The sequence below is a fragment of the Gigantopelta aegis genome, chromosome 6, assembly GCF_016097555.1.
Source record: "Gigantopelta aegis isolate Gae_Host chromosome 6, Gae_host_genome, whole genome shotgun sequence".
Taxonomy (NCBI): Eukaryota; Metazoa; Mollusca; class Gastropoda; order Neomphalida; family Peltospiridae; genus Gigantopelta; species Gigantopelta aegis.
Genome location: NC_054704.1, coordinates 92,101,821 through 92,119,470, shown reverse-complemented (window position 1 = coordinate 92,119,470; position 17,650 = coordinate 92,101,821). Strand labels below are relative to the sequence as shown.

The 17,650-nt window shown below is 36.6% G+C and overlaps 1 protein-coding gene across 1 annotated transcript in view; it reads right to left on the bottom strand.

Annotated features, from left to right (window-relative positions):
- LOC121376457 (tyrosine-protein kinase transmembrane receptor Ror-like) overlaps positions 1-17,435 on the bottom strand; it is a 354,346-nt gene extending 336,911 nt beyond the window's left edge. Inside the window, exon 1 of the mRNA XM_041504330.1 lies at positions 17,136-17,435. Within this exon, the coding sequence (XP_041360264.1) occupies positions 17,136-17,184 (49 nt within the window). The 5' untranslated portion in view covers positions 17,185-17,435. The remainder of the gene's footprint in view (positions 1-17,135) is intronic.
- Between the last annotated feature and the right edge of the window lie 215 nt (positions 17,436-17,650).

Below are 17,650 nucleotides of genomic sequence, written 5' to 3'. Positions count from 1 at the left end.
CTTCATACCACAGCCTTTGATATACCGAGAAATAGCCCAATGGGCCCACCAACGGGTATTGATCCCACACCAACCGCACATCGAGCGAGCATTGTACCACTGGGCTACATTCCGCCCCTGTCTAAATCAAGTGCCACAGTGACCCATAATAATGGCTGAGCATACATGTATTATGTTCTGAGGAGTACTAGTATCTAAACAAGTAGTCCTATTCTTTCTTTTCACACAGTGTTCAGTAATAGTCCTGCCATTCAGCTTTTGGCAACATAAGATCAGTTTTATTGCATATAGATATTCCACATTTGGGTCACAGGACACAGGATCAAACCCTCTTGGTGTACCCATTTTCTGACTGAATTTTCCTCATCCCAACCAGTGCACCACAACTGATCAAAGGCTGTGGTATGTGCTGTCCTGTATGTGGCAAACTGCATATAAAAGATCCCTTTGGAACAACGTTCACACAATAACATCAAAGAGGGTTATGATTGTCTCAGTGGCTGCGGAATAGGGAGAAGCCCTGTCCCCCCCCCCACCCCCCCATCCATCAACTCCATTATTATGCTCAATAGGCTGCAAATGTTATACCTGAACACCTGAAATTCAACATTTTCCTGATTCCCCCTCTCTCCCTCACAAGTTCAAGTCCTTCAGGCTCTATAAAATCCATTCCCCACCCACAATCCCCCACCCCCACTTTCAAATACACTCCACGGGCCCTGGATCTACATGTATGCCACTTTCAGTAGCAGGTTTCTTTTCTTATTCTGTGCACGAAGCATCGAAGAGCTGGACAGCTATTAGTGATATGGAAATGTTTTATTTAACGACGCATTCCACACATTTTATTTGCGATTATATGGCATCAGGCTATTAATGGTAACAACCACTAATTAAACAATGCACCAAGGTGTCATTAAACAAAACATATATTTCCTTTCTTTTCATGCAGAAGTGTGTGTGTTAGTGCGTGCGCATGTGCGTTTGTGCGTGTGTGTGTGTGTGTGTGTTCGTGCACGTGTGTGTGTCTACAATGGTACCCAGCTCATTCCGACATTTTTTGTCACCACATGGAACGGTCTTCTTCTTCACTCGGTTCTTTTTTCTCAAATCCCAAACCAAACTCTCTGCTTCTTGAAGGTAAAGTGCTAACTCGTGCGTCTGTTGACTATTTACTTTGGTCACAGGTGTCGAAACGACTGCAGTGTTAACACAGCCCCGAAACAAGCTGTAACACTTGTGAGAGAGGGTCGTTTTCAAGAGGCCGGTCCTTCAAAGTCACAAGAGCCTATTCAGCTCCTTTGTGAAATGTGGTGAATGCTAGCCGTGTAACACAGGTGATAGTTCCATTCACACCAGCATACAGATTCTCATGTTAATCGAGTCCGGCGCACGTCTTTTTTGTGAGTTCGGACGCAGAACAACAATGACAAAAAAAGAGAAAAAAAGAGAGAGAAAAAAAAAGAGTGAGGTGTCTTTGAAAAACCATTCTTTGAATTTGGTTTGCTGTGCTAATTTTTCGTTATGTAACTTAAGCAGGAAGTTGTGAAGAAGAACAAATTATCTGTGTTTCATTGTTTGTTATGTAACATGAATGGTAGGTACATAATTCTTTTTTTTGTTGCCCCACTCTTTTTGACAAATCAGGGCCATTATTTTTCTCCCTTTGTGTGTGCTAATAGTCATTATTTTGACCTCTAAGTAGTTCAAAATCAATTATGTCAGTCATGAAAATCTGTGGAGCAGATCCCACTCAGTGGTAGTGTTTATATGAGGTGTGTAGTAGAGTGTTTATACGAGGTGTGGTAGGTTGCAAGATCAACACCCCTTGGTGGACCTCTTGGTCTTTTTATTTCTACCAGAGTTTACCTGTATACTATAACTGATATATAAAAGGCTATGATATGTGCTGTCATGTCTGTTGGAAAGTGCTAAGAGGTCACAACTGATATATACAAAACTGTGGTATGTGCTATCCTGTCTGTGTAAAAGTTTTGTGCACTCTGTAGTCAATACATAAAAAGCTGTGGTATGTGCTGTCTATTGCAAAGCTGTAAGAGTTTTTTGTCTTACTTTCTCAATGGACCCATTCTCTAATTGTTTTTTCCCCATCCCAACCAGTGTCCCATGAACTGTATATCAAAGGCCATGGTATGTACTATCCTGTTTGTAGAAAAGTGCATATAAAAGATCCATTGCAGCTAATGGAAAAAATAGATTTCTGTGTCAGAATTATCAAACATTTGACATTCAATAGTCAATGATTAATAAATCAATGTGCTTTAGTAATGTCATTAAATAAAACTAACTTTCTTATTTTCTAGACCATTTATCACAAGTAGACTATGATAAAAATACTTAACAGCTGTTTTTGGTTGATTGATTTCAACTTATTTTCGTGCTTATATCCAATTAAGGTTCAAGCACGCTGTCCTGGGTACACACCTCAGCTATCTGGGCTGCCTGTTCAGGACAGTGGGTTAGGTGTTAGTTTGTTAGTGGTTAGTGAGAGAGAAGAGGGTGTAGTGACCTTACACCTACCCATTGAGCCCTTAAGAACTCGCTCTGGGTTGGAGCCGGTACCGGGCTGCGAACCCTGTACCTACCAGCCTGTAGTCCGATGGCTTTGCCACTGCGCCACCGAGGCTGTTTTTGGGATGAATAACTACCTAGGCTGTCATTTAACACCCCTTTCCTTTTCATTCCCAGCTTACTGCTAATTAAAAAAGCTTGTCCAATGAAAAAACATTTTACAGGTGTCCACAGAAAAGGCTTGTCCAATGAAATGGCATCTTACATGTATCCATTTTTACATACATGAGAAAAAAACCTTCCATGTATTATTAAATGATGTTATAATAAGTGAAGTAAGACTGCAACTGAAAACCATCATCTCTTCATGCTAAATGAAATCCAAATTGACAGCAAATGCAAACACATGTCACAATTTTCTTCTTTGAAATAAACCACTCTACTTTTCATACTATTCTTCTTTTTTCTAGTAAACAAAAAAATCTTCGACACCATCTCCATAAGTGGCAAACTTGCCCACAAGAACATGCATCTCCATTTGAATTAAAGCATCAATGGGGCTAAGCGAAACCAGCAAGGACAGTCGATGCACAGGCTAATCTAATAAAGGTGGAATGGCCGCACAATAATCAATGCTACCTGATCAAACTGAAAGGCTGGTCCGCTCAGGGGACTAGGCACCCCTGGGGGTCATTTGTGCCTAATTGTGATTATACCCTCACATGAGGTAACGTTGCAGCACGTTATCGAGGTTGTCACTCAATTAGCAGCATTTGGTGCTGCATTGATAGATGTTCCACACCACATGGCCAGCATTGCATCACACACTACTGTTGGACATTTGTGTGATGTGTGATGTGTGTTTGTGTGAGTATGAGTGTGTGTACGTTTGTGTGTGTAAGTATGTGTGTCCATGTCTCTGTCAGTACTGAGGGGTGAGACGTAGCCCAGTGGTAAAGTGCTTGCTTGATACGCGGTTGGTGTTAGATCGATCCCCGTCGGTGGGCTATTTTTATCTCCAGCCAGTGCACCACGACTGGTACATCAAAGGCCGTGGTATGTGCTATGCTGTCTATTGGATGGTGCATATAAAAGACCCCTTGCTGCTAATCGGAAAGAGTAGCCCATGAAGTGGTGACAGCGGGTTTCCTCTCAATATCTGTGTGGTCCTTAACCATATGTCCGACGCCATATAACCGTAAATAAAATGTGTTGAGTGCGTTGTTAAATAAAACATTTCCTTCTTTTTCTTCCTGTCAGTACAGTGTGTGGTGGTTGTATGTTTGTGTGTATTCTATGTATATCATATTATGTGGCTCTTCTAATTAGTGGCAACCTCATCAAACAGCTATCACAGTCAGCTATGTACAGTAATAACAACATTAGTTCTCGTAAATGATTACCTTTCAGATCTGTGCTAAACAACGATGGAAAACAATGTTCTCTATGAAGAAGGAATCATTTTTCTTTCTCTTTTTACAAACAACATATCTGGGAAGAGTCCCAGAAGGTCAAGTTGTTGTCATGTCTGTGGTGCCATCATTCAGCACCAAGTAACAATAAAAAGGGAAATGGACTGATGAATGGATGGACAAAAAATATGTAGCTCAGTGATAAAGCACTTGCTTGGTGTGTGATCAGTCTGGGATCGAACCCCTTCAGTGGACCCATTGGGCTATTTCTCATTCCAACCCAGTGTACTACAACTGGTATATTAAAGGCCGTAGTGTGTGCTATCCTGTCTGTGGGATGGTGCATATAAAAGATCCCTTGCTACTAATGGAAACAATATTTTGACATCCAATAGTCGATGGTTAACAAATCAATGTGCTCTAGTTGTATCGTTAAACAAAACAAACTAACTTTTTAACTTGTTTTTGTCAGGGGCAGATACATGAATTTAAAAAGGGGGTATGCATATAAATAAATAAAACTTAGTGTAGTAAATGCTGTATGTTATGGGTGCAAAGCACATGTCAAGGTTGTGAAACACTGAACACTCTCTGCAGTGACCTGACTAATCAGGTGTGTGGCACAAGTAGCCACAATAGACAAGTACCTGATGCAGAGACAAGCACGTGGCAGTTGGAGAGACAAGGACTGGGGTGGGGAGGTGAACAGCAGAAGAAGTTAAAGGATAGGAAGAGCTGCCAGATCAGGAAAAAATTAGATGGAATTCAAAGAAGAGAAAGGAAAGGGGCAGTAAAAATAATAATTTTAAAATAAAATAAACAATGGTGGGTGGATGGATGGATGGATGGATGGATGGATGGATGGATGGATGGATGGATGGATGGCTGGCTGGCTGGCTACGGATGGACGGGATGGATGGGTGGATGATGGAGTTGGATGGATGGATGGACTATATGGATGGAGGATGGCTGGTGCATGTGTGTGGTACGTGTGTGGACGGACTTACATCACTGCATGGAATGGATGGAAACTGATGGCATGGATGGAGCGAAACGGATATACGGCCACAATGACAGTTAGTCATATGAACTAGAGAACTACAACTGTGTTGACGCACTTACATTGCCAAAACAAACTGTCAAAAGCCACACTGAAGTTAATTAATGAGAGAACTACAACTGTTGACATTTATTGGTCAAGCACCTGATATACATTCAAGTCACATCCCATAATTCATGAGGTGTGACAGAACGTTGTCTTGTACTCACTACTGACCCACTGTGAGAAAACGGTCTCAATTCGCAAATTTTACTTTCTTATTTTTATGTTGCAGGCCTCTATGAATTTAAAATTTGCATAAACCATTTATAGGTTATGCAAAAACAAATTCAGCTAACCCATTTTGTAACCCGTCATAACCATGCAAATGATGTCATAAATTCAATGCGCGAATGAAAAATGGGTTGAGCAAAACTATGGCTCTTGCAATTTGCAATGGTTTTAAACTTTATATATAGATGAAGCCTGTGATATTTGAAAATTTGTGTAACCGATTAATGGTTTATGCAACAATAATTCCCTTATTCTACGAGTGGTGGGTACCAAACCCAGTCTGATCATCGTGTGTTAATTTCTCCAACAATCCTAAAATGAAACATGGTGAATATTTATTCATTAACAGTAATCAAGTTGCATTAATTTTGTTACTCAACAGAGTTATCATATAACTCAATTCAAGTCCATATCAAGTCACACGGATTACGGACACATGTGTGTCCGCCTTAATTAATTTTCTTTTAACTGGTTATGTAACAATAAATTATAAGATGAAAGCCACAAATGTCAGATGTATACCATGTGAGAAATGTTATTCTATGTATATGGTGTATGCTTACTAGAGGGGGCGGGATCCAGCTCAGTAGAGCACTGGCCTGGCATGCATGGGTTGTGGGATCAAAGCCCCTTAATGGACCCATTATATGATTAGGTTTTTCCAGTCCCAACTAGTACCCCATGACTGGTATATCAAAGGTCGTGGTATATGCTGTCCTGTCTGTGAGAACGTGCATATAAAAGACTGCTTGATGCTAATGGAAAAATGTAGTGGGATACTAAATGTTTGACATCCAATAGCCAATGATTAATTAATGTGCTCTAGAGGGTGTTAAAACAAACTTTAACTTAGAGGAAAGATGTAGCCCAGTAATAGAGCATTTATTTGCCCATGGTGTAATAGGTTCAAATATGTATGCTCTCAGACAGTGTTTCCAGTACCCTTTTAAACCCATTCCAACCAATGTCCTATGGTTGGTATAATTCATAAGCTATCAGTCTGTGGAACGTACATATGCAGTGAAACTCATCAAAACTGTATAATTCATAGGCTATCAGTCTGTGGAATGTACATATGCAGTGAAACTCGTCAAAACTGTATAATTCATAGGCTATCAGTCTGTGGAATGTACATATGCAGTGAAACTCGTCAAAACTGTATAATTCATAGGCTATCAGTCTGTGGAATGTACATATGCAGTGAAACTCGTCAAAACTGTATAATTCATAGGCTATCAGTCTGTGGAATGTACATATGCAGTGAAACTCGTCAAAACTGTATAATTCATAGGCTATCAGTCTGTGGAATGTACATATGCAGTGAAACTCGTCAAAACTGTATAATTCATAGGCTATCATTCTGTGGAATGTACATATGCAGTGAAACTCGTCAAAACTGTATAATTCATAGGCTATCAGTCTGTGGAATGTACATATGCAGTGAAACTCGTCAAAACTGTATAATTCATAGGCTATCAGTCTGTGGAATGTACATATGCAGTGAAACTCGTCAAAACTGGATCCTCTGTAGGCATAATCCAGAATTCCCTCAAATATCAGAACATAGCAGAATCTTTCTGAACCAGATACCCTTAAAATCAGGTTTTTTACTTGGTTCTGTGGATATCTGTGTTAGACGGGTTTCCTGTACTGTACTAAAAAAAAAAAAAAAAAATCCCTAATTTTGTTTAAATGAAGATTGAACACATGCTCATTCAACCTCAACAATGATTCTAATCTATGCAAAAATTGGTATTATTACAATGTTGGTTTTTGTTAAAACTATATTCTGAATCTTTATGATGGCCACCAAACTCAAAATACTGTATGAAACCAAATAATAATAATAATAAGCCATTCGGTATGGTAATGACACCAGCTTGCCAGCAATGCACCATTTCCTTCATGCCTCATCTTCCAGATATTTAACCATAAAACCCAATGCATTGATGTGGATATGACAATCTCACACATGCCTTAAAATAAACAAACCCACACAGTAACCACTGTGTTGCAAATGGAAGACTTAAGCTGGATCTTACTACATGTATTATCCAAAAGTGTTATAGCATTAAAATCACACACTATATAATCCGCTGCCATGTTAATCCAGCCACTAAATCTCAGCACTGTAATTTTCTCGCAGACACCTTCTCCTAAAAATGGGATACAAACCATATCAACTTACACTTTTATATTGCCCCCAAATTCTTGAAATGATTCCAACTTCCAATTTGCTAGCTTTTCCCAAAATTTTATTAAGCTGCAGCTGCCAAATGGTGGAAATTAGTGCCAAAAACATTTGTCTTCCAGATATAGCCAGGCTACCAGTCCAAGCTTAGTTCATTTTACTTGTATTTAATTTCATGGGGAAATATTTTTTAAATCTTAAGCAATCATGGCCAAGTTGTTAAAATAACCCTAGGTTTTCCTTGTAATTATTTCTGCTCAAATACAAAATGCACTTTAAATTTGATTGTGTATGAATGTATTTGGTTGTTGAAAATCACCATCTGGATGGGTGGGGGGAGGGGGGAGGGGGATGGGGAGAGGGAGGGGGATGGGGATGGGGAGGTCGAGGGGGAGGGGAATGAATGATTTTAGAGTTACAGGACCAGTGTATCATCCCAACCCCACCCCTGCATTCAATGCTTGGTAGGTTAATTACTAGTTGTTTGTTAATGAGAGAGAAGTTAGTGTAGTAACTTACAGCACCTTACTTATGAACAAATTTAACTTCATTCTGGAGAGCTGGTTCCGGGATTCGAACACAATACCTACCAGCCTTAAGTTTTATGGCTTAACCATTACACCACTGAGGCCAGTCCTATTCCAGTGCTGATCTCTAACACTGAGGTGGACATAATCCCCGTACCTGAAGAGTCCTCATCTCCGATTTCACTGCTAATATAAATACAACCGGACAAGCTATTCTCGGGCCGGTCGGGTATTGTTTGCACAATACCGACATACAACCTCTTTTATTTCTATTAGTCATACAGTTGTATTTACACTCACAGCAATCACTCGGCTCAAACAGGCCATCAATTCTACATTATCCTGTACTCGTATGCTTTACATGTTAGATTACCAATATCCAGTACTAACCACAAATTGAACTGCAACAATGCCTGATGCAGTATACTATTAATTAAAAAGCAGATGTTTAGGAATAAAATTCTGAGTGGATTTTTATAATTTTATTGCCAATATGAAAAAGGGAAGAAAAGAAAGAAAGAAAGAAATGACTTATTTAACAATGCACAGCACATTTTATCTATGGTTATATGGCATCACAGGTAATGAAAGAGGAAACCCGCTGTTGCCACTTCGTGGGCTTCTCTTTTCCATTAGCAGCAAGGGATGTTTTATATGCACTATTCCACATATAGTAGATACCCAGCCTCTGTTAAACCAGTTATGGATCACTGGTTGGAAAAACAAATAGCCTAATGGGCCCACCGATGGAGATCGTTCCTAGACTGACCGAAAATGCTTTATAAACTGTACAAATCAGTCATATGTGGGGGCGGGAGAGGGATGGTAATTTCTGGTCACAGGTATAATTTTTGTTAAAATATTAATTTTTTTAGTTTCACTTCATTTCACTTTTTTTAGTTTCATTTTATCTCCAACTACAACCCTTCATTTTTAAATATGACACCCAAAGAGCAGTTTATTTTTATTATGAAAAATCAGGACCCAGCCAACATACATGTAGGTGTTATTTGCAAGTTGGTTTTCCAATATAATGAATAGACTGTAGTAGTGACATACATGTATGTATATGTATGTAAAAATATAGTCATTAATTGTTTGTTGATATTGCAACTTTCTAATGTTATTTTGTGCACTCTGTTCCCATGTGGAATGTTTAAATGCAATAAATTTTATCTTATCTTATCTTATCTTCAATACAGTTATAAACTACCAGCAATCTGTGTATTTAAAACCACATACCGGGTATACTAAAACTATACATCTAATAAACTGATTCTGAGAACAGGTTACAGGTTATGAAATGTTTGTTATGTGTGTGTTTGCTGTAGATTTCCGGTTTGTAACACTGGTAAAAAAAAATAGGCCCAAGAAAATTGAACGCAGCTGGGAGTGTTTTACACAGGAGCACAACCAGTGGTGTTACTTAGCACGGTGTTGACACGAGAATAGTCCAAGTTTTCCCAGGAACCTCAAAAATGCTGCAAGGTTTGCTTTAATTAGATATTAGTACGCGATGAAATATGTCCCGTATTGAACATGTAAACTATACATATACAAGACACTGTGGAGTCTTAGGGAAAAAGTTCTAATAATACATGTAGAGTAAGGGTGTTTGTTTTTTGGTGGGTTTTTTCTGTTAAAGATTGTTACAGAATGATTAGCCAATTATCAGTAACCAACTTGAAAATAATCCAAAATTTGTTCTCGTTTTTCTCTTCTGTACAGGAAAAACATTAACAGCAAAAAAAACGAAGTTGAGGTTGTATTTTTATTTTTCTCGTTAACAGTATTACACTGATTAGCTTTGTTTACTGTATTTCAGAAAAGAAAAAATGTCTTCAGCAAAGGTTTATAATAATTAGTTTTCATTTTTAACTAACAAAAATATACATAGATACATGATATGAACAATTAAAAACTGTAAGGGATTTATCATTATGGGTTGGAGGATAACAAGAATAGCATTTTAGTTTAATTAACACTGGCTACAAAACATATACATTTTAAAGAATAAAATATGGCAGAGCCACCAAGCATAAAATAAATTTTAGAACAGCCTTAATAAGCATACATGTAAAATAGAAAAGATATGTATAACAGCTACTATTTATAATAATAATAATGAACTTCTGTACGTTTACGTCACATTTGTGAAGGATTCGAAATGTTCATTAACAGATTTCCACCTTTTAAAAAAAATACTTTTCAACAGATGTACATGACATGTGGTTGAAAACTGAAGAGCAATGTTTCGCAAACACTCTTCCAATATTTTCATGGACCCCGATAAAGATCGAGCCAGAGACGTAGCTATGATGCAACCCCCTCATCTACCTGATAACAAAACTACCGCTGCATTTACACACCTGCAAGCGAGAAGAACGAGTATTTAGGAATGAGAAGATAAAACAGCTACAGTTTCTGTTTTCCCGCTGATTAAAGGCCAGGAGTTGATCGAACGTTGAGATAAAAATTCACCAGGTTTATACTGTCATACTGATAGGAATCTCACCCAAAAATTACTATGTGGCAAGAATCCGTAAGAATGTGCAAAATGGAACAGAAGTGAAGAATTTCTGTAACTTTAGTTTATGTATACAGCTAGGTAAGCCTCCTGATAGAATGTGTAGGGGTTCTTAAGGGACTATATTCCAACAGCGAACATTTTGTTTTGCCTTTACCATAGTTTGACACTCAATGGCTGATATATTTTCTGTGCTGGGGTGTTGTTAAAACATTCATTCATTCATTCTTAATTAATTAACAATATTTCTAGTCAATTAAAAATTGATTACCAACTACTGTTTAATGTTTTAAAATTGTTTAGCAATCTTTGAAACTTGTGTAGTGAATTGCGACGTGATACTGAACAAAATGTTCCCTGCCCGAGTTTGCAACCATTGTAACTTATTTTTAAGTAATACATCCTCTTGAACAACTGAGGTTATATCTTGAATATAGTTTATTGTTTAGAATATCAGTATCTGTATATCGAATGTGTTTCTGGTCATCCTAATGTTTAAGTAGTAGCTATATGAAAGAGTTTAGGTGCAAAAAGTGATATATCCATTTTTCATTTTCAGTAAAAGTGGGGGTTTTAATTGGCATATATCGTGTTTTGATTTTTTTTAAAACGTGCTTTACCCAATACAATTTCATAAGGATCAATCACGTTTTGCGGCAAATCAGCGGGCCTACGATTAGCCCTTACTGACATACAATAGTGGCTTTAACTAAAAACTAGAAAGAAAATGGTTTATATCACGTTTTGCACCTGAACTCTTCATATATATATACACACACACACACACGTATATGACATTTTTAAAAAGAAAAATATTTAATATGTTATTTCAGTCATCAAAAAGGTTGTGTTAGTTCGAAATATCTTACAATGGCTGCAACCTGAGGACCGTAACTTGAATGTACACATCACTACAGTGTTTGCCTGAGATATAGCAGTTTGTAGGATCGATCCTTCAGTGGTAAAGCGCTCGCTTGATGCGCGTACGGTTCGGTTTGGGATCAATCCCCATCGGTGGCCCATTGGGCTAATTTTCGTTCCAGCCAGTGCACCATGACTGGTATATCAAAGGCGATGGTATGTACTACCCTTTCTGTGGGATGGTGCATATAAAAGATCCCTTGCTGCTAATCAAAAAGTGTAGCTCATGAAGTGGCATCAGCTGGTTTCCTCTCTCAATATCTGTGTGGTCCTTAACCATATATCTGATGCCATATAACCATAAATAAAATGTGTTGAGTGCATCGTTAAATAAAACATTTCCTTCTAGGTGGACCACTCCATGTTTTTGGTTTTAACCCTTTTCACATAAGTGATATATAAAAGTTATTGTATACACTGTTCTGTCCTGTCTACAGAGAGATCTTGCTGGTAATGAGAACAAGTAAGCAACATGGCAGAGGCACCTTTCAGTTGGTTTATTTTTACTTTCAGGAAGAAAAAAAAATCTATTTTAAATTTTTCACAAATTATTTTCAGTTATCACACATCTACATATTGTTTGTTACTTTTTACTTTTAGCCTTATTAGCAACAAAGCTTTTCTAATTTAATGTTACAAGGTCAGAAAACGTATATGTATATATAATTAGCATCAATCTCAAAAGCAGGCACTGATTACGAAAAATGTTTTTATAATAATTAACAAAAAAATTACAATCTATTTATGAAAAATAATAAATCTATCAGAACGTGTCTTCAGGGCACTCATAAAGTTTAGCTGAAGTCTTTATTTCATACTTTTTTCTGCAGTGCCCAGGGCTGTAAAACATACACAATGTTTTATGACACATCAATCATCTTATTATAGCCCAATTACATGTACTTGTCCCTGTATATGTATATTAGCAAAAGGATAATAAGGTCTAGACAAAAAATATATGTGTTTCCGGTTTCCCGACCTACCCTAATTTTATGTAGTGGCCCTGAAATTTTTTGAAGCAAATTGAAATAATTAAAAAATGATCAATGATTTTTTGCACTAGTTTTGGAACACCTTGGCCAATTACGGTTTCTCGATTTAATTCAATTTTAAAAAAAAAGAAAAGAAGGTCCTACCTACTTACAGTACCCTATTTAAAAACTTCTTTCTTTAAGGCCTAAAATATATTAACAGGTGAAAAAGGTTACAGTTTTCTTTATAAGCAGAGCCAAAACAAATAATTGTTTATTTTTTAAAATGGCTATATAAAGTACAAGAACATATTATAATACTCAGATGGGGTAAACCGTATAGAAATTGGAACCCTAATGTCGTGAATGAAAAAGTAGTAATGCTACCTATTTTGAAACGGGTATTCATAAATGACAAGTTAAAGTTTGTTTTGTTTAACAACACCACTAGAACACATTGATTTATTAATCTTCAAGCTAGTGGATGTCAAACAGTTGGTAATTTTGACATAGTCTTAGAGGAAACCTGCTACTGTTTTCCATTAGCAGCAAGGGATCTGTTATATATTATATATATATATATGCACCATCTCACAGGCAGGACAACACATGCCACAGCCTTTGATATACCAGTCGTGGTGCACTGGTTGGAACAAGAAATAGCCCAATGGAGGTAGGAAGGGATGCAAGGCTTAAAATTAATTTTGATGTGAGGGAAGCAATCTTTGCTTCTCCATTTTTAACCTGAAAGCAACAGCTAAAACATTCCGGCTCAGTTCTAAAAAATATTAACAAAATTAGAGTAAGGACTAAAAAAATATGCGTGTGTTTCACGTTTCATCCTTGAAAAATATAGGTTAGGTATTATTATTATTTATTTATTTTATTTTTAATTGAATCAAACTGAAAAACTAAAAAAAATCAGGGATCATGATTTAAAAAAAAAAAAAAATATTTTTTAATTTATTTTTGTTTTGTTTAACTGAATCAAACTGAAAAACTAATCGGCCGAGGTGTTCCGAATCTACTTTAATGAATTTATAAAATCAGGGATCATGATTTTAAAAAAAATAAAAAATGGAAACACATATTCTGCTTTAGGCCTAATTGTGGTAAGGACTTAGAAAAACATAATAAAAGATTGTAATTTAAATAGATGCTCCTAAAAATTATGAATTCTGCATATATCTGGATTACTATATATATATAAGAAAAAATAGATGAAAAACATAAGTTACTTGCAGTGTAAAACCAGATTATCAGAAAACATGGTGTGTATTTAGAGCATCAATTGTTGACTTCCCAATGTTAGTTTGAAGCCTTGAGAAGTAAGTTTGTGCACTGACACACAAGTACATTATGTAATCTGCTGTTACAGGTGTCAACTTACAGGTAAGTGTACAGGTAAAGTGACCGGGACATCCGACCTAGAGTGGTCCAGACAAAATCAACTATTGACGGATAGGCCACTTCATCCAGCCATTTTGACACCCAATAGCTGGCGTGCTTTTCATACTGGAGTGGATATAGTTTTCATTCTAGAGTGTCATTACACTTACTTCATTCATTCATTCATTCATTCATTCATTCATTCATTCATTCATTCATGCATTCATTCATATTCACATATTTTCATTCATATTCATATTCATTCATTCACCTATTCATCCATCTATCTATTATCCAACAAATACCTACTTCTTCCAGCCACTTTAACACCCAATAGCAGATATATATTTTTCATGATGGACTGTCAATGTCATTACACTTCCTTCCTTCCTTCCTTCATTCATTCTTTCTTTCTTGTATGTTCTAACAGCAGGGCTATTTTATAACCTTTTTTGTTTTATCTTTTTATCTTTTTTTAAAATGTTTTTATTTTTATACAAAATTACTCCAATATTTAGTTTTGGTTAATAAAAACTAATTGTATACTATTGTAATTTATCCATTTATAATAATTTTCACTAATCTTTTGTTTCATATTTGAAAATGGACTAAATTAACAACAATTTTCACAAATTTTACTTTGTTGAATTTTTTTTTTTATAGATCTACAAAAATAAAACATTTATTTTATTTATTTAAATATTATTTATTTTACAAGTTTTCATCTTCTGACCCACCCCATTAACCTGCATTAAAAGAAACTATTAGGTACTATAAATTAAGACTCAAATACACACAGAACTGTAACTCTTAAATACAAGTACACCTATTATTTATTATTCCAACACTTATCATTTCCATACCTGTCATACAGTCTCTCGGCATCTAATCTAAACAGGCAAATTGTATATTTATGCAGCTACGCCTAACTTCTTAGTTCACATTCCGTAACGTGGTGGACTAACCCAAAACGTAACTCTGCGTACAATAACAGCCCAGCAGACAAAATGTTCTTTGAGACTTGGGTTACATTTCTCGGATATTCACCGCACAAATCCGGCTTGTTGACTGGGAGGCTGGGTTTTTCGAGTGTGGAGGTTTTTAATGAAAACCGATATATCTGTCCCAATCTCTGTTCCAACCAACTGTAACAACACAAAGCACTTGGATACAAAAACAGTACAGTTTTTCACTCATACGAGATAGCACACAGCTTTTAAAAAAAAAAAAAAAAAAAGGATAGATGCATGCAGGCAGAGTATATAAATTTTATTTATACTTTCTGAAAAGAACGTCTCTTTGTTTGATAAATATTTGTAAATCTTTATCAGTAAAAATACAAATTTAACTATAAATACAAAAATTATGAATTAAAGTTAAAGTTTGTTTTGTTTATCGATACTACTAGAGCAAAGTGATTTATTAATCATTGGCGATTGGATGTCAAAATATGAATTTAACTATAAATTAAAAAAACTAAGAATTGAAGTTAAAAAGTTGTTTTGTTTATCGATACCAGTAGATCACAGTGATTTATTAATCATCGTGAATTGAATGTCAAACATTTAGTAATTTTTTACTCAATCTCAGAAGAAACCTGCAACATTTTCCCATCGGCAGCAAGGGTTCTTTTATGTGCACTTTCCTAGACAGGACAGCACATACCACAGCCTTTGATATACCAGCCATGGTGCATTGATTGGGACAAAAAAAACCCCGAGAGAATGGGTCCACTGAGGTGTTTTGATTCTACCACACAAGCACCGCAGGCGAGTGCTCTACCCACTAAGCTAGATCCGGCCGCCATGCAGACTCCAAGAAACCTACAATGGATACATGTATGTATGTAGTACGCTTATTGCAACACTTAGGAATGTGCGAAATTGACAGGGTGCAAGCTGCAAATGTCACTCAGAATGCGCAATATGCTTTCTGATAATTGGTTTTACAAGCATTTTCCACTTTCCATCTTCTTTTTCCACAGTATTCCAGATATTCAGAATTCCTCGTTTCCAGCAGTGATAATATAAATCATAACCTTTTGTCCACGTTTGTCTCAAAAACAAATTTCATTGCTGTCCAATTTTGAGACTAGTTTCAAGCAAAGATTACTTCCTATCCCAAAATATGAATGAAGAAACCTGCTACCAACACAGTTACTTCTACCAGTTAGCAATAAAGTCTATTTGGCAAGACTTCCGAACGTTCCAGCATTCAGTTCATTCATTCAAGTCTTTCCGTCTACATGCTCTTTCAGACATGACAGCATATACCACAACCTTTCATACACAATTCCGGCATACTGGGTTGGACTGGGAAATAATCTAATGTGAAAGAAAACTGATTCTTGCATTAAAGACCATTGATTAAAAAAAAGAAAGACTACCATACCCCCCCCCCCCCCCACATGAAATTATACCTTTGATACAGTAGAATATTGTATTAATTATACTGCACATTATTTTACATTAATTTACAGTGTACATAATTTAATGTTTAAAATACAAATATAATAAAAACCATTTTAGAACATGTTTAAAAAAATAATAATAATAACTATGTAGTACATAGTAAAACAAAGTATAAAAGGTATATACTTCATTTATAATGTATCATGTTTAATTCCAATCATACAACTTTCTGTACAAAGGCACATGTCATTGATTGATTTAATATCAATTTATATTTCTACTATATATTGTACAGTGACATATGTAATACCAAGATCATAAAATGTTAATACATTATAACACAGTCGCAGCGTACCGTAAGCTTCATTTATTTACAATGTACCACATTTAATAACAAATTAATACGTTTCTGTTACATTGTAAGACAACCGAAACCCTCTCCGTAAGTACTACAAAGTTATATGTTTCATTCTTATATCTCGTCCGCCCCTTTTATCGTCTATTTTCGATTACCAGCCAAGCGCAACAAGAGAGTTCATTCACTGGTAAAATCGTCGGTTCGCAACAATATCGTACATGTGTGGAGTACTAAGCGCAAAGCTCCGAGAAGCACACGAACTGAATGTTTTCCCTTCTTCTATTGGAACTTTTTAATACACTCTATCCTTTACTAGAGATTGAACCCCGCTAGAAGTTATTATTGCCTAACCAGGCGTGAACGGGTGTTCATTATTCGCGCACGGTAATATACACACAAAACTGCAATGCGATAAACTACACTTCCTAGCCCCCAACATAAACACACGTGTGTGTGTGTGTGTGTGTGTGTGTGTATTAGCGAGTGGGGGTGAAAAAGAAGTCGTTCATTAGCAGACGAAATGTACATGGTTATGACGTCGTCACGCCAAGTAAACCACTCACCTTGTCCGTAAAGCAGCAACAGCAGCACCATAGTAAGTCCCCGCTCCATTTCTCGGAGAATCTAGTACTCCTATATCCTCATTAGTTCTCGGGTTACAATGTCCAAAGAATACTCACACATCCAACACTTTTTTCCTCTTTCTTTTTTTATTATTATTATTATTATGTGGCTTTTCTACGAGTGGGAAAACTTCTGCATCCAGACTCGTTCACTCATTTAAACGTTTTCGCGCACCAAGCGACTAATCTCGTTTCGTTTCCCGTGATCTCTGACCCAGTCTGCGGCGTCCAATCGGCAGCTGTTCGCTGGGGAAAATCGCGATAAAAATAACGTGACCTTTGACCCAAAGTATGCGTGCGGCCACATGGGTTTGTTTACATTTCAACCTGTAACATGCAGTCGGTGTCCAGATAGTCACGTGGAGTTATGTTTGCAGTCATTAAGCGGGAGAAATACTATGAACTGTTCAAATACGTGTGCGTTTTGTATATTGAACATGAATTTTACCCACGTG